Source organism: Typopeltis vanoorti, chromosome 5 (assembly GCF_054136105.1).
Source record: "Typopeltis vanoorti isolate ZY-2024b chromosome 5, IOZ_Tvanoo_1.0, whole genome shotgun sequence".
In the NCBI taxonomy this organism is placed as follows: domain Eukaryota; kingdom Metazoa; phylum Arthropoda; class Arachnida; order Uropygi; family Thelyphonidae; genus Typopeltis; species Typopeltis vanoorti.
Window position 1 is genome coordinate 108,760,883 of NC_143553.1, and position 26,231 is coordinate 108,787,113.

The 26,231-nt window shown below is 36.7% G+C and overlaps 1 protein-coding gene across 3 annotated transcripts in view; it reads right to left on the reverse strand.

Moving 5' to 3' along the window:
• Positions 1-26,231, reverse strand: part of LOC150106715 (teneurin-m-like) — a 167,877-nt gene that overhangs the window by 85,661 nt on the left and 55,985 nt on the right. For all 3 annotated transcript variants that reach the window (XR_016548368.1, XR_016548369.1, XM_090393303.1), the window contains exons 2-3: positions 13,538-13,756; positions 5,212-5,308 (exon numbers count right to left, since the gene is read on the reverse strand). Coding sequence is in view for 1 of the 3 variants with exons in the window: in XM_090393303.1 (XP_090249429.1) it covers positions 5,212-5,308; positions 13,538-13,756 (316 nt within the window). In the remaining 2 variants the exon portion in view is untranslated. The remainder of the gene's footprint in view (positions 1-5,211; positions 5,309-13,537; positions 13,757-26,231) is intronic.

Here is a 26,231-nt window from a genome sequence, read left to right on the forward strand (position 1 = left end):
ATCTGGAAAAAAGTGAAATCCATAGAAAACGTTTCCCTTTATGTATTCCTCATAAGAAATGTCATTACCACGGTCTCTGTTCAATTTGCCTAGCGATGTGAATAATGACATATAATGCCTGTAATGCCTTTCTTTGAAGTTCGGAGTCAAAGGTTGTGAGGGATACTGAATACGGTCAGCTGTCACTACAAGAAAATTCAGATTGAAATGATGAAAATTACATGGATTTCTCTTGAAAGTGCCATTAAATCCATCACTAACGACCAGTCCAATAATTAATCTAGATGGTATTTCACCTAGATACAGATTGTCTCGTGTGGCAGCTGACATACCCTTGGGAATCGAAAAATGGACACTTGCACTCGATTGATGGGATATACTATGTTTGGCTTGTCTAACATAGACAGGTGAGCCAGTTGAATCTTTGGGTTTATTTTGACTTTGCGAAGAAAAAGTGTAGCCTCTTCAATTTGCACTTTAGCCTTAGCATCAGCATTTGCAGTCAGTAAACAAAATTTTGGAACCATACGAACACGAACAGAAACGTTGTTGATCAAGTACCGGTCTTGATTCATGATGTCAGCGTGTATTCGCCCAAACATCTCGACCTTTTTGATTGGGAAATTCGAGCTTGTCATCTACGCATCCCACATTCACTTTTGGTAAACATATCACTAACATTAGCCACATCATCTTTAACAAATATTTCATTTGTCAGTTGACTGTTTTTAGCATCTCTATCATAATTTAGTAGGTTTTCAATATAAGCCCTATAAGGATACGTGTCTGATGCCACATTCACTAGTTTATCTTGGAGAAAAAAGTCAATTTGACTGAACAGGGAATGGAAAAAATTATTCACAACACCAACTGAAGAATCTTTGATAGGTTTACCATCATTGTCAGTGATGCGCACATGAACGCGTAGGTATGATTTTCCCAAATCCAAGTATTCTTCATATGTACCTGGTATGCAAAATTCCACAGGACCTCCACTGTCAGTACTGGATATTGGTTGGTAGGTGATATAAGAACTTCTTTCCACACACATGTTGACACGAGGGTGGGAAAAAAAGATCTAACTCTGACATCATATCCTCAGCAAAAGATATCATCTCGCTTGCGCCTTTTAGTATTCGTTTTTTTCTTCTTGCTTCCTTGACCTCTCTGAAGTAATCTGCTCTGAGCCTTTTCAGCAATGGTTTTCCCAGCTTCTGATGCTCTGTTTATAAAGGCTCGATGTACAGGTATCCCTTCCAATACATCTCCTGTCATATGCTGACCGGCTTTTAAGGCTTGACGACCGACAAATTGCGCTGAAGATTTTAAAAGTGAACTTAGAAAGGAGAAGGCACTTCTGAAAATGCTACCTAATCCGTACCCACGCTGTATTAGGAGGCCACGTAAACATTTGAGCCCTACCTGCCTGCATTGTGTAATATATGAGATAATCAGTCAGCCTTCACTTGTCGGAAGTGTAATTTAACTATTGTCTTGCCGCCACGAAAGTGGAACAACTCCCTGCTGTCAGAACGAATTTCAATGCTAATTGACTGAAATGTTTGTTTTCGTAACGGATAATAATCACGGTGAGCAAAAACGAAGGAACACTTGGTGCTGCGTTGAACAACTCGTAACAATGGTGCACATGTATCACCAACTATCTGTTCTTGGATTAAATCAGAATAAACAAAATATACGGGTTCACCCCTCTTTATATCAACTGGATATTTCCCTGTGATTGTACCTTTCAGTTTAACACCAATCTGATTAAAACCCAGGAGAAGGTCCAAACCCGAGGCCTCCTTGGGAAACAACAGGTCGTAATCTTTTGGGACTGTCAGAGAAATGGTGTTATTTGGGTTCCTTTTTCCAGTAATCACAGAACTCACATCAAACACTGCTTGAAGAAGTTCAGAGGGTGAATTGTAACTGCCATGGAGAATCTTGTACACTTTGTAAAATCCTTCTTTAGACTTTTCGAAAACTTTATTTCCTGTGATGTTGTTGTTGTCGATAGTGTTGACTCCTCCTCCAACTGCACGTATCATATGAAACTCATCGTAACCGGAATCGATGTTATTAAATTCTCCCGGAAGATGAATTTCGGCAAGAGCAACTTCCCCTTTACCTTTAAGTCTGATCTCGTGTAGTAATTTCACTTGAAATTTCGTTTGCGTGTTAGTAGGAAACATTTTCATACTGGCGTTACTGGGAAGGGTTAAGTAAAACATCTTCGCTACGAACCCAAGAATTATACGATGAGGGATAACCGAGCCACTTAACAAAATACTGAAGCTTTCCTTTCTGTTTGCGGTGTTTAAGTACTTGTTCGATTAGATACACGTCTTCCGGAAGTTCATTGGGTATATCAGTCTTTTGCAGTTGAGGTTCATAGAAAGTTCCCTCACTATCTCTCCGTCCCGGCTGCGAACTCTATATACTACAGAGTTTCTATTAATAATCTGAGCAATAGTGAACAATTCTTGTGTCCAGTTACCCCAATATCCTTTTCTAAATTTGTGGGTATCATCACTTAAAACCACACTATCACTTACTTGAAATTTTGGTTTGATAGTCTCCTCTTGGGTTCCATACAAATATTTCCAAACATGATCCTCGTTTGTGAAGGTTAACTTCCGAAGGAGCCATACCGATAGTGCGGTGTGGTGTGAGGTTATAAGTATATACAAGGGTCGGCAAAACTTTCGTATAACTTTTACTTTTGGTATACGTCATCCATTTGTAGATCTTTGTTTTCAATGTTCTGAGAAATCTTTCTGCAATGGGTGCTTTCATTTCGCTCCTGGTCGTATAGAAATGAATATTATGGTTCTTAAACAATGCACGAACTTGCTTGTTGCAAAACTCTTTTCCTTGATCAGTGTTTATGTAACATGGCACTTCTTTAAAAATAGACTCGAAAGCATTAACAACAGCGTCTGCTGATTTCTTCTTCAGTGTTCGAACCCACGCAAATCGGGAAAAAAACAATCAATGCATACAAGAAGGAAACACACGCCCCCATTCTCTTTTGCATGGAATCATATATATCTACCAAATCACATTGAAAAGTGTGTAAAAGTTCCGGGACTTTGATTTGATTGCGTTTAAACTTTCTTCTAATGGGTTTATGTCTTACATAAGTAGGCTGTGTTGCTAACCAACTTTTCACAGTTTCATGTGGCCAAATTTGTATGTTTCTGTAAAGCTTTGATACTTCCAAAACTAACTACTGTATTAGGATTATACTAATCTGCTAACTTTTCCATCACTAACAATGTTTTTTTTTCTTTGCAGGTGAAAATCAAGAGAACCATCGCAAAGGTGGCAGATGTTTATTATGATAGCAGTACTATTTATACTTATGTATTTCGAACTGTCTATTCTGATATGGGAAGCAGTATCAAAATCACCCAATCGCACATGCCTCATCAAAGAAATGTTATGACAAGAAAAACACCATATGCATTGGTGATATCTGTAAATTCCTATTTCTGCATAAATGAACAAACGGTTTTTCGTTGATGTGTTATGCATATTTAAGTAAGATCACTTTGAAATCACGGTGAATTTACGCACAATTTATTTATTTATTGTACTTTATGATCTTAAATTACAAATCAAAATATTCGGATGAATTATGAATAAAATATGAATTCGAATATGAATAAGAATAAAATATGTATGAGGTATGGAAAAAAGTGTGTGTTTGAGGAACACCAACATATAATTAAATTATTCATTAAGCCCTAATCACTACCGCCATCAGGACTCTGCTCTAAGAATTCCCACCCATTAACAGGAAAGAAATACCCCAAAATGTATCGGAAAATTAGTACAGCCATCTATAGACAACCAAAGACAAAACATGACGACAATGACGGATCTGTGTCACCCTGGGAAAATTCCAAAATATCTTATCTCAAAAACATCGCCCACAATTCCATAGGCAAACCAAAACACCATGTGATATCACAGAGAGACATATGTTCCCCAGAAATTTCCAAACACATAACGACACGATTGCTTATCTCTAAATAATGCCCACAATGCATTACGTGAATCCAACACACCACGTGATGTCCCTGACAGAAGGGGGTGGACAGCGAAATTCCAAACATTCCAAAATTTATCTTATCACTATCCATCACCCATAATGCCATACGCACCAGTTTGCCGGTGAAGAATGCCTGAAAGAAAAAAAAAATGCTTTATGGTCACATTGAACCTTTTAGTTTTGTTCCAGTTTCGACAGATTTCATCTAACATTTTGCATAACGCTTTCATTACACACTTGCATCCTATTTATTGTATTTCAATGTTATTGCCGAGGTTACGCCACAAATAAAATAATCAAACAGTGGAACTTGCTCAGAATGTTTCACTAGACCAATATTCTTTTCCCAAAAAAATTGTATTTGCTTTGTATTTTTAAGTCTAGTCATCGTCGCTTTCTTAGGCCCATTTTTAAATAATAATAATAATAAAAAAAAGAGTTTATTTCTTTCATATTATTTAATTTCGAGATCATTAACTTTAAGCACCACAGATTTAAAGAAAATTCTTATTAAGACACCTGCTTTTTAAACTTCGGTCATAAATTGATATTTCATGTTATTAATTCGTTAAAAGTAAAATTTTTTGTAAATTTAATTACTGTAAGAGTTTACCTAAAATATCACTCATTTTTAACACTAGTCAAAACATTTCCTGGCTGAAACAAAAGCCTTCTGTTGTGAATTTTTAATATCCGTGTTCTAAATACTACCTGTGCCACAGAATATGATGAACATATCAAATATCTAATTAGAAAACGGTAATATATATATATATATATATATATATATTTAAATACTGGGTGATGTATAATAATTGTGGAATTGCATAAATGGATAAACTTCAGAGTTAAATAATCCCCGAAATACGCTGTACACTAGAGCTTTGTAAGTTCCAAGTGCTGTGTATTACATTTATGAAGTATACTTTGCCTTCTTTTTTAATTCTTCAGTATTTATCGAAAACTCTTGCTGCATTTGTTGAAACTTTTGAACTAAGTGTAAGAAGTTACCATTTCACTAGATGAGCACAGGCCTAAATGATACTTCTGCATATAAAAGTCAGAGCATTTGCAAATAACCAAGCGTCTACTCATCTAATAAATTACGCACTTAATATATCTGCTCTAATAACAAAAGCTGAATTATTTACCTGTCTGGAGGGGTTTTAGTGTCCGCTTGCATCGCTGCGTCTAGATGTGTAGAGATTTCACCTTTATGCTGAGGCGATACCTGACTCTTGGTGTGATCTATGGAGATAGAAATGTGGCAAGAATCAACATAGTAAATTAAGAGAGAGTCACGATTTATGGCCATAAAAATGACAAAATTGTTAAAGGTGAAACTTAAAAAAAAAAAAGAATAGTTAAAAAGACTGAAGAAGGGAGTTTTATCATTTCACAGCACCCAGAACGCGGCGGGTTGCATCCGCTACCATATAAAAACTCACCCCGCTTATCACCACTGAACAGACAACAGAAACTTTAATAAAAATGCTTTATTGCTTTGTTAACATTTCTACGTTCTCTCTCTCTCTCTCTCTGCGTTCTCCCTTCCCATATTGTCCCTTTACCCTAGAGATGGGAGAAAAATTAATTTGCGTGGAAAATACAAAACTGCAGCAAAGACTTCGCTGAAATTAATCTGGGTTGGAGAGTATTTTCCTATTTTATGGCTGTGCCTTGTTTTTTAGTTTATTTAAGGGTGAAGATTCACGGATTTTCAGATGATGAACGATTCGTTTGCATACCAACAGAATTAATTAGGATCTCTGATTAAACGTTTACTTTAAAAAAGTAAGACGACAGATGAATTTGTCAAATAATTCATCTTCTGAAGATGTTAATGAAAATTATAAACTATCTCGTGATGGATACTTCCTATTAAACAAGGGGAAGTCGGGAAAAACTTCGGATGATCATAAGACTAAAATTGTATCGAATACGAGGAAGTGATTGAACGACGTACTGCATCGTCATTGGATTTTTCTAGCATTGTAAGTAAGTGGTTGGACACACCGCCCTCCCATCCTTGTTAATATTATTATGACGGAGTAATACTTTAAAATGTCATTTTAATCAGAAACAAATTAATTAAAAACAGAATAACCGGTGAAGTGTGCATGACCGGATATTCATTGGGTTACGGAGAACAAATATGGAAACTCTTTGAATAATGTTCGCATCTTTTTTTTTTTTTTTTTTTTTGTCATACGTATATAAATTTTAATGATTTTAATCCTCCCTACTGCAAAATAAAGTCTAGTTCAAGATGTAAATGTTGTTCCATATTACTGAAAATATGACCATCTTAAAAGAAAGTTCATTTTGTTACTTATGCGTCTCTTCTTGACTTAGTTTTCTTATATTACTTTCGAAGGTCTCTTCTGTGCCAATATAAACACGAGAGAGCAATTTATCACTTTAAGGGTACAATAAAGTCTTCCGAAAGCCTTCAATTTTCCACCTAATTCGTCCATGTTTCTATTCCGAAAACGCCAGTTCGTTAATTTATATTTAAACAAAAAAAGAGAAAAAAAAGAATATCCTCATGCGCTTGTAGATTCTTGGAAATATTTTAATTCCAAGGAAGAATGCAGCTACAAAACAAACAGTTAACCGGAAATGAGTAGAGGGGGGGGGTAGTGAAGCGTTTTATGGTGAACACGGCAGTGTCGGATCATTACAGAGCAAGCTATTACATTAATCATTACTTAATGTGCACCATATGTAGCTACACAACGGGAGAAAAAACCCAATAATGAAGGAAACACGTGTTTTCTATGGAAGTTTTACAGAGATTCGTTCGTTGAAGTACTCTATCTTCCCTTTCAACTTGTTTTATTATTATTTTAAGAAGAGATATTAAATAAAGTAACGGATGTTTGTAGTGGAGCTTGTTATAGTTTGTATGTGGCAATTTTGAAGTTGGGGAAAAATTTGTAACACCCAGGTGAAGTCGTAAAACAAACAGCCTTCTCTCCCGACTTCTCTCCCCCCCCCAAACTCTTCTCATTGGATTTTGTTGAATAGCAAACCTTTTAACAAATTTGCATCTCCTGTCTCTGTAGCTCATTATCTTGGTTATTTTTAAAGATACAGACCGGAAAAGACAAGAAGCCATTAGAAAATTTATTGATATTTCGTTGCTTTGGAAAAGTTTTCTTCCCGTTTTTTTTTTTTTTTTTTTTTTGTATTTAGTTCACTAAACGTGACGAGAATAATGTAAGAGCTGCTTTAAGGTTTGTAAAATTAATAGAGCCCTTACATGTAGTTACCTTTACAACTTCGAAGAGTAATAGAAAAGAATAATTCGTTCTGTTTCATAGAAAACATACAGTGATGCACATTATCGTGTTATACAAATAAACGTTTTTTCTTGAAATTAAATGAAAAATGTATTATGCGAGATCTTAACGCTGTCAGCAATAGCAGAGGGTGTGTTATTCTTCATAATAAGTTAATAATTTGTTAATTTTTTTTGTTGTTTTTTGTTTATCAGATGTTTTAGAAAAAACTGTCTAATACAATTTATCTTAGGCAATCAGGTGTTTCAGTATCCCATAATGCACCACATTTCCTTTCAATTGTTTATATTGCTATACGTTATCAAAAACGTCGCAACCTGGGAGTCGATGAAGGTTTTGCCCTTCATTAATAGGCTCTTCTACGTCATAATCAGCCATTTTCTGACCAACCTTAAAACGTTTATGTGCCATCGAATTACACCCATATTCAAATTCAAATTTACTAATTCCAAAATAATATATTTACTTTAAGAAACATCCATCCATCCATAATTATACAAATATATTACTAGGAAAGTCCTTATATCCTTATAAGGACTGGCTTAAAGGGGCGAAGCAAGAATGCTTTTCATCTTCCCCGTTATCTGTAGAGGACAGTGTAGGGATAAGGTGTTATTGAGCTATTAAAGCTCTGATCATGGCAGGAGGGTAACAGCAATAGCCGAGCCTCAGTTAGAACTTCAATAGCTACAGCATTGCCACCCATTACCCTCCAAGGGTATTGGATTGAATGAATCAATCACCGACTATGTAAGTAAAGGTGAAATCTCAAAAATACGGACGATCTCTAGGCCACTCCATAGTGGGCGAAAGACCGTCCTAATCTCAGCGTTGATTCCACTCAGTGACGGGCTCCCCGACCACTGAGCAGAACCGCTTAAATTCCGAGGAAAATAATTCACCGACAAAGCCCCTCAGCGGGCCGTGCCGGAGAACACTTACCCCGGAAACTCAAATTGCTCCCTTAAGGCAAAAACCTTAAGAGAGCGAACTCAAAAACTCATCGCCCAAGGGGGTAACAGCAACAGCCGAACCTCAGTTAAACTTCATTGGTACAGCATTGCATTGTTGCCATCCGTTACCTCCAAGGGCATTAATGAATCAGTCATCACTGCATCTCACGGTCGATTGATTTTTCCCTTCCTCTATTACTAGGAAACTTGAACTTGAACTTGAACTTAATTGGTTGATGGACTGAGTCCTTGACTCTTTATCCCTTCATCTGGATTTTAGATTGTGAGTGATGAGATTATTGTGGGTAATTTACCCGCTCATTGTGAGCATTGAGGCTGTATCAGCTTTCTCTTGCGATGGAGGATTTCGGTTTTTTATGTTTGAAACGATCTGAGGGCTTGTAGTCCGCTGCCTGTCGAACTAACTGATTTGGGTGATTATCCGTGATTGTGAAGAATTTCTCTGCAATGTTTGTCATGTAGGTCTTAATATCTGGAAGATTGGCTTCTTGATGTAACTGGATGTTTCTGATGAACCATGGGGCATTAAATGCCATTCTTAGGCATTTATTCTGTATTATCTGAAGTCTGTTGATGTTGCTTTTAGTTGTGTGACCCCAGGTTGGAGAGGCATAAGTTAGTTGCGGCCTGATTACCGATTTGAAAAGTAAGATTTTGTTGCTTATGCTTAGGAAGCTGTTCCTGTTCAAAAGTGGATATAGCTGTGCTATAGTCTGACTTGCCTTAGTGGTAACACTATCCATATGTGACTTGAAGTTTAGACGTCTATCAAGATGAATTCCCAGATATTTGGTAGAATTGCGCCAAGGGATGATTTTACCAAACATTTGTATGCTTGTATTCGGTTCTGCCTTACGTCTGGTGAAAAGTACTGCAGAGCTTTTGTTTGGATTAATTGCGATACGCCACTTGGTGTACCAATCCTCCAATTCATTGACTGCTCTCTGCAGCTTGATTGTGGCCAGGTGTGGACGGAGGGATCTGGCTATAATGATTGTATCGTCGGCATACAGAGCGGTGATAGCTGGAGACAGTTTGGGAAGATCTGCCATGTATATGGAGAAGAGTAGGGGAGATAGTAGAGAGCCTTGAGGTACTCCGGCCGTGATTTTCCTCTCCGTGGATCTGATACCGTTGAGTTTTATTTTAAATTTTCTGTTGTGTAGATATGATTTGATAAGTAGCACTAGTGGCAATGGAATACCAACTTCGTGTAGTTTAAAAATTAGTCCATGATGCCATACTCTATCAAATGCCTGAGTGATGTCTAGAAAAACTGCGCCAGTGTGTTGGTGCCATTCATACCCTTGGGTTATATGTTCGATAACTCTGTAAATTTGTAGCGTTGTGGAGTGATATTTCCTAAAGCCGAATTGTTCATCTTGAATTATATGGTTGATATCTGTTGTCTCTTGAAGCCGTGTGAGAATAGCACGTTCGGCTATCTTACCTATGCATGAAAGAAGGCTGATTGGTCTGTAATTTACAGGAAACTGTGTATTTTTCCCAGGTTTGGGAATTAGGAAAACGTCGGCAATTTTCCATCGTTGTGGGAAATAATTTAGCCGGAAGATGGCATTAATGATGGCTACTAGATGCATAACCCCTCTGCGAGGAAGTAACTTGAGTACCTTATTTGTTATTCCATCTGGACCTGGAGCCTTTTTGTTATTTAGTTTTCTTAAAATCTCATATACTTCTGTTGGTGATACGGATTTGTTATTGGATTGGAATGAGGCATTTTGAGTTATTTTACGCACTTGGGTGTGAATTTTACTTATGAAATTTATATCTGTATTGATATAATTGGGGCTGCATTGTTTTTCTAAACTGTCAGCAAATGCTTCAGCTTTTTCCTCGTCGTTGTAGACAACATTAGATTCACCTTGGATTGGAGGAAATGTAAAACGCTTTGAACGGAGTGATTTCATCATTTTCCATATTGATTGATCCTCTGTGTTTAATTGAAGAATTTTGTTATTCCAGAGTTGGTTACGGTGGTCCTTTAGGGCATATCGAACCTGGTTTGTTGCTCTATTGACTGCTTGTTTATCCGCTGGGTCCATTGTTCTCTGATATTGTCTTCTTAATCTGTTTTTCTCTTGGATAAGACGTTTTATATCCTGTGGAAGTTTATTTGATGGTGTACATTTGGTTATATTTGTTACCTGCGTTATAGCTGTCAGCAGTTGTTTTTCAAGAGTCTTCACTGCTTTTTCTACATCTTCAGCAGATGTTATATGCGGTATTGGACCAAGGTTTTCCTGGAAGGCTGAGGGAAGTTGTTTCCAATTTATAAATGCGGTGGTGTTTTCTGTTATATCTTGTATGGTGCCTAGTTGTAATATGATGGGGTTATGATCAGAACTTAAGTCGTTGATTGCTTGTATCTGATAGCTGTGCGCTATGTTTTTTAATATAGCTATATCTAGTACATCAGGACGACCGGTAGCTCCATAATGTGTGGGTTCAGTGGGTCCTATTACTGTTATATTTCTTGAAGTGGTGTAAGAGTTGAGTATTCTTCCATTAATATTTGAGTTTCTGCTATTCCAGACTGAGCGTTCGGCATTAAGATCTCCGGCTATAATCACTGCTCTGCCTGTATTTAGTATCACCTCTAAGTCAGATTCAAGGAGTTTTTTATTTGGGGGGTTGTAGGCTGCATATATCATAATGCTGCTTGTATTTTCCATATGTATTTCTATTCCTGTAGTTTCCATGTGTTCTGTTTGGGGTTCTGCTATTGAATTATGTTTTATGTTACTTTTCACAAAGATGGCAGTGCCTCCACCTCTAGCAAAACATCTGTCTGTTCGGTAAGTGCTATAACTATTGATTCTGATTTTGTCACTTGGACGAGGATGTGTTTCATTTATGAGGATGATGTCTGCTTGAGTTTCTGCTGCAAACTCCTGCAGCTCCTGTAATTTGATAGATAAACCATTTGCATTCCATGAAACAATTTGTAATGATTTCGGTTTTCTTTTAGATTTATCCATTAAGAATTTCCATAAAGAGTGATTGTGTATGCCTTAAGATGATATCTTTGGCTTCTTGAGTTGGGCTGGTTTGTTGGAGTTCAGCAAGCATTTCACCTAAGTGGCTTGTTATGTTCAGTAGGATAGGTTTGTTGGTTTGCTGTGACTGCTTTGGTTTTGGGTCTTTTTGGAAGGTCGATCTTGTAACTTCAGCATACGATCTTCCATCCGTTGTGGAGACTATGGTTTGATGGGAAGACGCTTGTTCTTGAAGAGGTTTACTGGTTTTGAGTTGTAATTTTTGGTTTTGAGGAAATGCTATACAGCCCCTATAGTTTGCAGGGTGTGGTCCTCCGCAGTTTGCACACTTTGCTGGAAGTGTACGAGGTTTATGGCATTCATTTGATGCATGTTTGCCACCACATTTAACGCAACGAAATTCGGCCTTGCAGCATCGTTGGGCATGCCCAATCTTCTGGCATCTATGGCACTGGGTTGTAGTTGATTTATGTTTCAATGCCTCAACTTTTATGACTAGATCACAGATGGTTTGGAGATTGTATATATGATTTTGGTCTTTGCTTATTTCCACTAGAATTAGGGGATAGGGTGTCTTATCAGCTCTCCGCATTCGGCTGACTTTAATTGGGCTAAATCCCTTAAGTTGGAGGTCTGCAGTGAGGTCTTCTATTTGTAATGTTTCAGTTACTCCCCTTAACACTACTTTTAAATTTTTTTCACTGTTGAGTGCAAAAGTATGATATGGCAAGTTGTTGTTGTCTAGAAGTTTGGTCATTCTTCTGTAATCTGATGATGTTTTAGGTTGTATGCGAATCCCTTCTTCTGTGTTTGTGGCTTTAATGAAGGTGATATCTGAAGATTTCAGTGTGGATGCAACGGACGTCCAGTGCTCCTTGGTCCTTAGGACGACTGGGGGTACCCTTTCTTTAATTACATTATCTGGTTCTATCTCCACTGTTTTGGGTGTATCTGCAGTAGAGGAGATTTTCCTTTTCTTTTTGACTGTTTGAAATTCTGTGTTGGTTTCCACAAACTGCGGAGTATTATCCTGAGATGCAGCATTCTCTGTATTCGTGGAGTGACTTGATTCTGGTTCAGTCAACATACTTCCTTCATTAGAATCATCCATCCTATCTTCTGTGACTGCTGTAGGGGGGAATGTATCTAAGAGCTTTACTTTCCCTGGCCTGTTGTCGCTCAAAAGTTTTCCTAATCTTAGGAATTCTTTGTAAACTTCTTCAAATATGCCTTCATTGAGAGGTTTTGTCATGATTAACAGAAGGCAACAACTCTATTAAAATAAAGTTTGAGAAGTGGGACCTAGAGCCCAATGTAAATATCCCGTAGATCAAGTCGATCTACCAGCAAAGGTAGTAAATGTTTCACAGAATGAAGAACACTTACCTCTATTTATAAATATCCCGTAGATCAAATCGATCTACCAGCATCAGTAGCAAATATTTTACAAAATAAACTTTTCTTCAGAAAATCATAACGACTATTTAAATCACTGATCACATATATAAACACTTGGCAACCGCCATTACGCCACTCTTGCGCCAAAAATCCATTACTAGGAAATATCAGTGCAGAGATTATATATATTTCGTTTTTATAAATTATAAGATAATGTATGGCTATATTATAAAAATATTCTAAAGCTTAATTAAAGATAGAAATTTTATTATCTAATTATAAAATATATTATAATTAACAAAAAATTATATTCTTATTTTAATATTTTATTTAAATATAAGATCTGGAAAATTTACTTGAATTATCTTTATGATTACTTATACACATGCTATTGATTTTAAGTCTTTATACATGTAGTCATGAAGGTAGTTCACATGTAAACTTTTCAGAGTTCATATTTGAATAAGGGATTGCAACAAGAATATAATTTCTTACCTTTTACAATTTACTTTCTAACCAAAAGGGAGAAAAAGCTGTCTAAGGCTGGAATTTATTATATTAACATTTGACACCCAGCAAACTAGCAGAGCCAGTTTGCTCTGCTAGTTTAAAAGTATTTTTCTTTGCAGTTTTTAAGGCAATAAATGGGTCAAACAACAACTTCATTTTAAAATATTATCATTTTTAAAACATTTAATTAATCTATGAATTTAGGTTAATTTTATTTCTGCATAATCTTGTTTCTGCATAATCTTGTTTCAGAACAAGAGATTCTTTTACCGCTTGGAATGAAAATAGACCCAGAAGGTGTCCTAGCGAGACATGAAGGTTCAAAGTCTGGGTCGATGTCTTGACTTTGTCCACTACCGATGGTTGGTCCCGTTGTTGTAGATTTCCCACTACCCGAAGACGTGTGGCAACTACCTCGTCCGCTTTGGTTCACAGACGAGTTGTGCATGGATAAAGAGGCTGGAATGACAGCAGCGTTGTCCAGCAAACCTGGAAAAGAGGAAAAGAAAAAGAACGTAAAAGAACCATATACAATAAAAAAGCATTAGAAAAAAAAACTCGAATAGTTATAATAATAATAATACCCAGGGCTGTTTATGTCTTCTGTAATAAAACTCAGTTTATTTATTGATAACATATAATTTTGAATCATGATTATTATTTTGTTTCATTTTTCCATTTAAAATGGCCCTAATTTAAAACAAATTTAAGAAGCAACAAATTCTAGTAATGATCCCAAATTATTGTACTAATCACCAATTTGATCAATTGACAACGATGTTTAGCACTTTTGCACAATTAAGTATCGAATTAAAATGGAGGATTTTATAGATCCAGACATATTTCATAGTCCAAATATAGAAAAATCTCAAGAAAATCAATAATTTAAGCGATAATAAAACATACAGGCACTTGGAAGAATTTGGCTTTTAAGTAGTGTAAACTAAGTCAACTGTGATGCCGAAGGCTATATTCTCATAAGCTCTGATACATTTTTGAATCTTTAAATTTTTCTATATTTAAATATAAAATACAATTGCATCTATAATATCCTCAATTAATCTTTTCTTATTTAAGCTAAATTAAATATATTAATGTATTTTTTTCTAAAATAGTTATAACACCTTTTTTAATATAAAATCATGAATTAGCATCTTTACAAAATAATCAATTATTCCAGAATACATCGTTACAAGCAGATAACGAATAAAATCAACCCTACAGGTAACTTTTAAATGGATAGATCTTGTGAAATAAAGGATTGCACGAATTAAACGGATATCTTAAGCTTTTGGACTGACGAAGATAGATGAGCTTGAAACTTCTGAATGCGATTAAGACTTCAAGGTGCCAAACTACTGCGGACAATAGCAATTGTTGTTCTTAACATCTAGGTCAGTGAATTGAGAGATGTGAGCTTCTGGTAAAGATTAATGTGATCGATAGGACTTTTAAATTGGATTTTTTCGTAAATAAAATGAAAGGGAAAAAAAAAGAACACAATAATATCGTATAAAGGTGGAAACAAGAGTACTGTTGAACAAAGTCGATGCTTCGAAAGAATAATCTGAGAATGCATCATAATTTTTTTAAGAAATCAATTGAAACCGTAATACGATACTGAAAAGATTGGTTGGACTCGATTTTTGAATCAGAAATAGGAGCTCAAGGAAGCTATAATCCTAACTAGGTTTAGAAAAATAACATAAGAGGTTAATGTGGTAAAGAAATTCGAATACTGAGAGATGTAAAGGAAGGGAGGAATCGTATGATTAGTACTGATTTGTTTACGGGGCTTACAAATGTAATAAATTGAAGATTTTGTCTTATGATTTTGAACAAGACGTTTTTATGTAAAAAAAAGCTATTTTTTCAGCTGAAACTTGTCTGAATACCACCATGTTTTCTTATCTTTATTTCAAAACGAGTTAAGTTGCGTTTATAGTGAAACAAACTTGTCTGATAGATTTCGAAAAATTAAATGAATATGCATTATGGTACAGACAACTATGGTACTTAAATCATTTGCATGGGTAGCACTATCTTTCCTGTTATATCTCATTTCTATGCTTTCAACTAGTGTTGATTCTTCCCTACTATGGAACTCTATTGTACTTCCATCTTCACATCCAAGTTCTCTAGTCCACTGCGGCTTGCTCATGCGAATAGGCTTTTCGATCCTCGATTTATTTGCCGATGCCTCACATCGTAAAGTATACACTAAACAACTAAGCTAAGCTAACGCCTTTTTATTCCCTCATTAGAGAGTAGGCGAGGCCTTTTAACCCTATCTACCTTTTGGAGACTGAGTGGGCAGTTCAATCTCCACTGGTAGCCAATCAGAGATAACTGGCCCGTGACTATCACTGATTATAAATCGCCACCGATGAAATGACCTCGCAAGCAAGTACTGCCATCTCTTGGTACCTAACCCTAACAGAAAATGTTACTGTCTGAATTAATGGGTTCTACTGTCGATTTTCTTGAGTTTACGGGATGAAATACCCGAGTTTCCGGGAGAAAAAACCCGCTTGCCAGTGCCAGAGATCGACTAACTTGGAAACCAGTCAAGATAGGTTTAGAAAACGTTCCTCCAGTAGGTGACTAGACTTGAACTGAAGTTAATCTTCGGGTGGCCTAGCACAGAAGATGCAAGTGCCACTTCTGGGCTATACACAAAACCGTTACCGTTATTTTAAAATTCATTGCACTTGCAAATAATATAACTTTTTCATACTGTATATAATACAATAAGACTATATATCATACAATTTAAAGTTACTATTTAACTTTGAATTAAACAAAATAGAAGATCTGGTTGGCTTGGTGGATAGCGTCTCTACAATCCAACTAAGTGGTTGTTGGTTCGAATGCCACTCTGACATGGTTTGTGATAGTCTTAATGTGCTAGATGAATTTCATCATCCAGTGTGGTATGATATCGTACGGAGTGAGACCACTAACCTGTGCATTGGAGACTTGGAAAAGATTCGTATTTGATTTCGAGAACTAGATTTACAAATTACCTAATTCACCCACGATATCCTGGGACTAAAATGTTAATAACCTTTAGTAGAAGGGCCATCATTAAAAATGCTCACTAAAGATGAAAATTAAAATATAATCAAAAATAATTTCCACACTCAGTCATCTTTTCCTGGGCATCACTGACGAGATATATTTGAATATTCGTAAAACCTGTTTAATAAATCATTAAAATTCAATGACTTTTGTTTGCCTACAGGCAGTACAATGCGAAACCTCCTATCACATTTTCATACAGTGTTTATTGTTAAAATTATAGTATAATAATATTAAACAAATAAAGGTGTATTACATATTTTGTAAGATTAAGAAAAACATTTAATTTATAAATAAAATTTTAAAATTTTAAAATTTTCAGAAAATTAATATATTTTCGAAGATGTTTTAGCAATGGCATTTTCCTCTTCTCAATCATATATATTATATAAAACCACAAAGAAACAAGGTGAAATTCATGCTATAAATATATAGCAAAGTTATGCGACTTTTGCAATGTATATCACGATGAATGAATACCACTTTTACAATATTTTCCAAACATCCTCAACAATATTATTAACACAGTATAGGAATAGATGAAATAATAAGTTTACGGCTCTTAAATGCTCACTTTTTCTTGTATTTGACGAACAGGAAAAAGATCGTTACAGATCGTTTCACATTATGCAAACATTAATTTTAAACATGTTTTTTATTGTTACATTGCGAGAGTGAAAACCGAAAAGATATGGAAAAAATCGAATACCCATGTGGCGTTCTGTACGGTGGTAAAACTAATAAATTTTATTATAGGAATTTATGTAAACAATAAAAAATAAAATGTTTAAAAAATCTTTAAATAATAGTTAAAAAAATTAATGATCGTCTACACACCAAATCTTATAAAAAATCAGTTACATAGTTAAGGACTAATACAATCATTTGTCCATGCATTTTGGAGGGTAATGGATGGTAGTGCTGCAGCCAAGGAAGTTCTAACCGATGCTCGACTATTGCTTTTACCCTCCTGCCATGATCAGAGCTTTAATAGCTCAATAACACCTTATCCCTGCACTGTCCTCTACAGATAACGGGGAAGATGAAAAGCATTCTTGCTTCGCCCCTTTAAGCCAGTCCTTATAAGGATAAGGACTTGTCCATGCATTATCTCTAACTTGGGTAAGGTTGGGAAGAAGGTCATCCTCTCACGAATCCAAACCTCAATAAATGACCTAAACATCCGCCCTAAAGAACATTTGGGTTTTCGGCAACACCATAGTACTATCCAGCAAATCCACAGAATTGTGGAATACATCACCACCAGCTATAACTGGCGCCAGTGCACAGCAGCAGTTTTCCTAGACCTATCCAAAGCATTTGATAAAATTTGGCATTTCGGACATCTACACAAACTTATCTCAGCCGGTATCTCACTAAAAATGGTTCATCTAATCCGGTCATATCTTCAGAATAGATCAATACAAGTCAAAAATCAACGGTTCTACCTCATCTCAGCGGCGCTATATCTTTGCTGGAGTGCCGCAGGGAACAGTACTAGCTCCATTGTTGTTTTCTATATACATGTCGGACATCCCGCACAATCCAATGTCTTCCATCTTGGCCCTGTATGCGGACGATACAGCAATACTAACCAGATCTCTCAGACCCCATCTCATCACCAGAAAGCTTCAAGAGCTAGAGGATTGGTTTGCCAAATGGAGATTGGAAATCAACCCCCCCCCCCACACACACACAAAAAAAAAAAAGCTCAGCCATTCTTTTCTCGAAAAGACCAATATCTCCTGCAGGAGATGTATTACTATTCGATACTAAAATTCCCTGGCAGACGGAAACAAAATACCTGGGTGTAATTCTCGACAAAAAGCTAACGTTCAACCAACACATCAAGTCTGCGTGCGCAAAGGCAACTAAAGCCATAGCTCAGATCTATCCGCTAATGAATAGAAATAGCAAGCTAAGTAACACAATCAAATTGCAGCTTTTTCCAGATGACGATTCGTCCTATCATCACCTACGCTTCTCCAGCCTGGAGCCCCACCTCTAATACTAACATTATCAAAATACAACGAGTACAGAACAAGTGCTTGAGAATGATTCTGAACGCCCCATGGTATGTTAGAAACAATCAACTTCATAAAGATACGTCCATACACTCCAACGATTTGGTTCAGAAAGCTCCAGCATACGAGGCAACGGACATATTCAAACATAGAAGACCAAAAGCTATTTTAACCTCCTATAGCGATGCATAATCTCTATACCCAATCAGGGCGAGCAAACTACTCATAAATTTTACCCTCACTGTAACCGCAGCAGATAGCGGGGAATATAAAAAGCATCTTGCTTCACCCCTAAAGACATAAATGTCAATTGTCAATGGTCCATGCATAGCCTCCTGTGTGGTGGCCGGGATGAGAATAGTCCCAATGTTATCCATGCGTGTCGTATGAGGCGACTAAAATTGACGTAGAGTGTCGCTCTCTCAGGTTTCTTCCGAAAGGTTGCTCCTGGTGAGGTGGGTTTGCCCTGGGAGAGCATTTTGAGTCTCTGGGGAGGGTGTTCTCCAGCGTGGCCTGAGAGGGACCTTGTTGGTGGATGCTTTTCCCTGGAATATGAGCGGTTCTGCTCGGTGGTGGTGGCCCATCACTGAGTGGAGCCAACGCTGAGTTGGACGATCTTTCGGCCACCATTGAGGTCTAGGGATCGTTCTAATTTTTATACAGGGCTTTACTTACGTATCAGCCCCAACGCAACTTATGCGTGTCGTAAAAGACGACTAAAATAGGCGCAGAGTTTCGAGAGTTTGAGTTTCGCTGTCTTAAAGATTTTGCCTTGAGGGAACAATTTGAGTCTCCGGGTAGGGTGTTCTCCGGCACGGCCTGGTAAGGGGCTTTGTCGGTGGATGCTTTCTACCCTGGAATATGAGCGGTTCTGCTCGGTGGTGGTGATGGGGGCCGTCACTGAGTGGAGTCAACGCTGAGTTGGACGATCTTTCGACTACTATGGAGTGGTCTAGGGATCGTTGTAATTTTTAGAGAGGGCTTTACTTACATATCAGCCCCAATGAAGCTCATGCATGTCGTACGAGGCGACTAAATTGGCTACCCTGGGATGGTAATGGATGGCAATTCTGTAGCCAATGAAGTTCTAACCGAGGCTCGGTTATTGCTGTTACCCTCCTGTCATGATCAGCGCTTTATATATATATATATATATATATATACACACACACGAGAATTTAGTCAAACGGATATTTTATAAAAAATTAATTATTTATTAATTACGTGATTATTTTCAGAATTTATTGGTTTACTCAATGTTTCTAAAGCGTGTACAAAGTCATCGAAGAACGCCTAAAAATAACTTTTTTGTGTCTACCTAAAATTCAGTACAATTCACACGTGTCCACTTTTCACAGAAGAGTAGCTCAACAGGACAACCTACGAAACAAGCTTCTCAAAGCAAAGTCTAAGATGGAGTGAGTGTGCTCCAATGTGTCATGTTAAATTTGATTAAGACAAAGCAGGGCAAGACCACACAAAGGTAAAAGGAGACCACACAAAAATTTACGGTTTGAGGGGAACGCAACAATGTGCTTACTGTCTGCTATTTGTGTAACCATTGTTGTCATTTGCCGACCGCATTACGTTATTTTTAGCGGTTAACTTCCGAAACATCAATGAAGAGGATGCTTGGCATATCGCAGATAGCTTCCACTTTGACGACGCTGTCATCGCTGTCCATTAAAGTCACGTGATTTTCGTTTTAGATTTACGTTCGGTTAACCGTTTTCTTTCTTCACACTTTCTCACGATGTTTAGCAAACAGGGTGGAGGGGAAAAAACAGCGAGACAAAACGGAACCAGCTGCTCTTAATGAGAAGTAAACACTCCATCACATTCTGCTTGGTAATCAACATTTCTAAAAATATTTCGCGATTGTTGACTTTAATCCTTCTCACTTGGGGGGGAAAAAACTATTCTCTCTCTCTCTCTCTCTCTCTCTCTCATTCTCAGGATCTTAATATGGGCGTGGTTCCTTTTACAGAACACGTGAAATTTGAGTACACAGAATCAGCGTTTATTCCAACATGCAACTGAACACAGAATGCGAGTAGGAAAAATTATACTTATTTATCTGCATACAAAATTACACAAATAAATAAGGATGTGTAATTACGATGCAATTATTTTTTTCTTATTTCTGTCTTAGTTTGATCATCATCTCGCTCTTTCTGGTGAGCTTCTTTGCATATTCTTTTGTATCATGCTTAGCAGCTGTGTTACGTTATGGAATTCGGTTGAAATATGTAAAAATGGAAGAAATTCACCAAGATCATCTTTCGGAATCCGATAGTATTTTTGATGTTGAGGAAACTCTTCGTATTCCAGTGACAATTCTGCCAAATCATGTCGAGAATTGTATTTTGAAGCTCTCTAGCCCAACTAGAGAGCTTCAAATTACGACATTCTTCACATTCTGACTTGGAATCGGAAAAAGGTTACACTAAAGTTTCTATGGAATAAGCAAAGCGATATTTTTTCCCCTAAGTTTCACCTCTTTTACGATTCTGCTTCAATAATTTTGCCTGTCTTTTTTACTTTTTTTATTCTAATAGCTATTTTTCTCACATAATTCATTTCTATTTTTTTTTAAATATTAATTCATTTCCTCGTCTGAAAGATCTTGTAGTGCACAACTAAGACTTAGAGAAAAGTCACCAGCTAAATGCTAAAGAGAATATTTGGGTAGGAATTTCTTTCCAAAAGGAATATTTTAATTTATGCTTACTTTCACTAACACATGTATCTCTAGACAGAATGAGATAGAATAAATTAAACCTCTAATACTGTATTTTTTTCCTTCTTACATAATTTGCATTTGCACTCTTTCTCTCAATCTCCTCCCGAAAACTCGTATTTTTATCTCTGAAAGCAAGCAAATCAGCTAGACGAATACACTATACATTCCTTAACATACTTAATAGCAGAGCATTGGTTCATTTAGCCGTAATTCCAAACAATCCAAACACATTCCTTCCCTCAATCCAAGAAAATAGGTTTCCTTTCATTCCACGAGATATTTTGCTACTCATAACCAGCCTACCATAGAATCACATTCTCCTAACAGGATGATGTCTATAAAAGTCTCTTCCCCCAAAATATTATACATTCTATTCATAAAAACAGCTATTAGATTAATCGATGAGACAACCCATACAAAACATAAGTTGCCAGTATCATACACAGGCGACAGGTTACTCCCAGGTAAGTAGTGTTTCTCCATGCATGACAGACAAGTCTGAAAAATATACAAATGGCTTACTAATTTAGGATTAGGTAATTTTAAACCATATCGTCCGCGCGGTTAACAGAGTGGCTACGCGCTTCGCAACCATATGCCTGGGAAAGGAGTGTCCTGGCTTCGATTACCGTCGTCGACGTGAGGAACTTAAGGATCTTTCTCAGCCATAGCCAAGTTAGCCGGTCTTGGGCGTGGACTGCAGAGTTTTCTCCCCAGTTTATCTAGGGTTTTTCCTCCCGCAAGCAGGCAAACCGGCCCCGTGAACACGCTCAGCTACAGATATAGGACACACCGAGAGGCATAGGGTTAGTCACCTTATCCTCGGGACGGGTACGGCTTAGAAGGGCTAAAGATAGCTCGGTAACAGGCCACTAGGCCTAATTCCTGAAGGGAAGAAGAAGAAAAAACCACATGAATAGAGAGAAAAAAAAATTGCGCCTGTTTACAGGATGATATATGACGAGTATGTCTGTTTGCCAGTTAACACTGCAAGTGAGGAATCAATCAGGGAGATATTGTAAAATTGTTGAAGAAAGAGAAATATATAAAAGATTATTGAGTGACACGGAAGTTAGGTATCTATGCAAAATCTCACTAAAATTGTACTTTGTAAAGTTGCAATAGTTATTAACGCTTGTAATATTAATTTTTGCCATTTTTGGACCATAGTATCTGTTTCTTGGTTTACCATTTCGTGTTCGAAGAAAGAGTAGATGAAATATAGTATTTGTTTATAAAATTATCATAAAACTGGAACTGAAAAAAAGAATGTTTAAAAATTTAAAACATGAAACTATAAAAGAAATGACTTATTTATATTACACAAATGTTACACACACACACACAGAGAGAGAGAGAGAGATGACCATCTTTGGATTATTGTAAGAGTTCCAAGATGCCACTCGCGAATTCTATTTATTTTATTATCATTATTGAGTTTAAAAGCAAAATATGCCATCTAAACTTATGATAAAATTTACCTAGTATCTTCACGTGTTACATACAAACGAGATTACTCCTTCGCACGTGCACTATTAGTCTGCGCAAATTGGCACGTGCAGCTCGATGAGCAAGATATATTTACCACATTTAACTAAATTCATCAAAACTTCCTGACATGTAGCATGGATCCTCTATACCGATGAATATATATTTAGCTCATTATATAAATAGCTACCTCGAATGCCAAATTCGTTTTTATTAAAAATTTGGGTCATCTTCATATCCTCATGGAAATCTCTGTCTGCTTATGCAAGTCTGAATTACTAACGGCACGATCTATTTTAAGTTGTTGTCTACAGATTCTCTATATTGGGAAAATGGCAAGGGACAATTATCACTTAGCTTGTGTAAGTAGGGAAAAAAAAAGAAGTCTAGCAAATGTCCTTGTCACTCACTAAAACAGAAAAAAAGTGTAAAATGTTAAAAAGGCCATAACTGAATATTTTTACACTCGTTATACAAGTGTGTGTTTGGAGGGTGGGCGGATTGGTAGGTGGGCGCACAATGTTTGATTAATGGATGCTGTGTGGTGCGCTCGACAAGACGCATGCTTCTTGGTCTGTAAAGATCAGTGTTCGTATGCCGCCAAACAGGAGCGGACGTTTTTATTCACATCGCCTTTCTTATAATTGAATCATCTGTTTTATGATTCATATCCACAACTTGTTTGATCGCATTTAATTTCATAATTTTGTAATACATAGAATTTAATACCATTCCAAAATTCATAACTGCATTCTCATTCAGTAATTTTTAAACGGCTTTATAATATACTGGACGAATGGCTTCGTTTTGTGGTCATTTTCTTATCCTTCGGTCTGCATGAAATAACACGAAAAGGATCCCTCCATGAAATATTTCTCTAATCCTCTGGTATCCGATCGTCAACAGAGAACTGGTGGGTTATACCATCAATGACCGTCTACTGCTATATCAACTCTAAAGAGTGACTGACACACGGTACGTTAAAATGTATTTCATTACACTTCCTGAATGAACTGAATAGTAATTCCATCAACTGTAGCATAGTTAGTGGACTTTGTGATTTGGTCAATCCTTTATTTTCCTAGCTTCTAGAATCAAGCAGCTGTTTTGGCCACTTTTCGCATGCTGACTTTATGTCTTCTGTTCATCATATAGTTCTCAGTAAACTCTGAGACAATATTGCACTTACCAAGAGAGAGAGAGAGAGAGAGAGAGAGAGAGAGAGACTCTTACTGGCATGCCCACCTCCATTTTCCTTTCTTCCCTTAGATCACTCGTGACATTTTTCCATTTTCACACGCACTCGAATGCAAATATTTTCTTCCAGGTATTCTGTTGCTATCTTATTGAATGCCCTTTACGTGGGTTATTGATGGATTCTATTTATCACTGGGACATCTAATATTTTTGATTACTGAATGTAGAACACGAACACACTTTTTCATCATGTCTATTACTGTGATGAACCATTCGCACTCCAATATTTCTGATTGCAGATGAAATAGATCATGATGTATCGTAGCATGCAATGAAATGTCAGTGTCATTACATGATATCTTTTTCGAATCCTAAAGGTAGTTTTGTCACCCAGAAAAAAATCCTTTTCCCCTTCTCCATCTCTTTACTAATTTTTTTTTTTTTGGCCGAAGTAACTAAATCTACGAGCCTGTCTGTTAATTGTGTGCGTTCCCTGGTTGGTTTGCAGAACAGGTAGAACTCGAGTTTCTTGAGAAAAAACTTGCCAATGATATGACACTGATTAACTCACCTTCAGTTGAAACGTCCTTTTAAAAGTTCTTTGTGTCTTAGATGGTATTCGAACCTACTCTCCTAAGTAGAGAGGATACATTACAGAAAGATAAATAAACGTATTCAACGCTTTGAATCGAATGCAAATCGAATAGCCTCGATTTGAATACTTTTATTTCCTTTCTATCTTAAGGAAATATGAACCACCATTTTGCTCGTAACAAGCAATTTGCTCTGGTTTATGACTGAATCTAATCTCAGATTTAATCATCACGCTGCTTTTTAATGTAATTTTGTTTCACCTAGTGAATGTATCTGATTGCTACCAACATACTCAGTAAAAGACGGTAATATTTCTAAGAGCAAATCAACATCAGAGTAGCCAAGTAAATGATAATCGACGCAAGTAGATTATAATTACTGGAAGTGATAAAATTCATTTCATTTATGTTAATGAGCAAGGCAATTATATGTTACACACTGAGAGCATATAAATATTCAAGGTTGTAAGCGACACCTGTGGATGTTCATGAGCTATTTTCCGAGTATTCCACTCAGTAAACAACTTGCCACGCTGATGAGATACATAGCATAAAGTGAATTTAAACTCACTGTGTAAATATTAAACACACTCCAATAGTGTTTCTTATTTTAAAATCTCGTTAATATCCTTCACAAAGAGAGTGGATATTTTTGTGTGTACTATCAGAACTCTCCGCATATTTTTAAACATTAACAATCTGGCATCTTTCCAGCTTTAGTGTTTTGTCAAAAAGAAGTTTTGCATTTTCTTTCTGGTGATAAGTTCGCCTCATAGCGGTGACAAGAAGAACTAAATTAAAATTACTATATATAGGAAAATTATCGACAACTATGGATTATGTTTAACTGCTCAGCTATTAATTCTTAATCATGGCTATGGCATTTTGATTATCGATACCATTAAAGTTATTTCCTTCAAAAACCATAAATGGCAGTTACGTAAAGGAAAAACAGACAAAAAAAAAGAAAAAAATACTAAAGTTCTTCCTCTTTTGCAGCCCATCCATACGGATGCTCCACTGCTGCATATTAGCCGAGGGATCATTAACTCCTAACACTCCTTCGATGTCTCTCATACACATATGAATACCAGACGGCGATACGGAAACTGGGAAAGCATCCAAACCTTAGAGAGAGAGAGAGAGAGAGAGAGAGAGAGAGAGAGAGAGAGAGAGAGAGAGAGATGGGCTTTTCTCCCAAAGCTTTTTTTTTTTCAAATTCTCCTCCAGAGATAAATTTAGCCAGCTATTTAAATATCTTGACGGACGTGGTGTGGGCTGACGATTTCACTTACATAATTTTACATTCTAATTATAGCTAAGACTTTCGTTTTTAACAGGCGACAATATGTTCGTGGGAGGATCCGAAGACGTCGTTTACCACAGCTGTTAAAAGTTACAAGGTTTCGCGGGATTTTTTTTTTTTCTCTCATTTACCAAATTGTCAGATTGTATTGCAGTTCCCTTCTGGTGAATACGATACTCTTCTGGTTCGTTGAGTAGCCACACTTATTCACACGCCTATTTTGCGTGACAGAGAAAAAAAGAAAAAAAAAGAGAGAGAGAGACAGACAGAGAGAGAGAATGTAAAACTGCTTTTATCCAGAAAGTTTGGTCACATTTGTTAAACTTGTTGCTGTTTTTCATAAACAAAGTAGAATCATTAAAACTTATTACTAATTAATTAGTAATTGTATTATTAAATACATATCCTCTGTAGCATCGCCAGTTTCGACGATCGTTTTTGGATGACCCGGGTTCGAATGCCGCGTATCATCCGGAGAACTTTTATCACAGTGTTTCAATTGAAGGGGAAGTAGCAAGTCTCATAAGGAGGT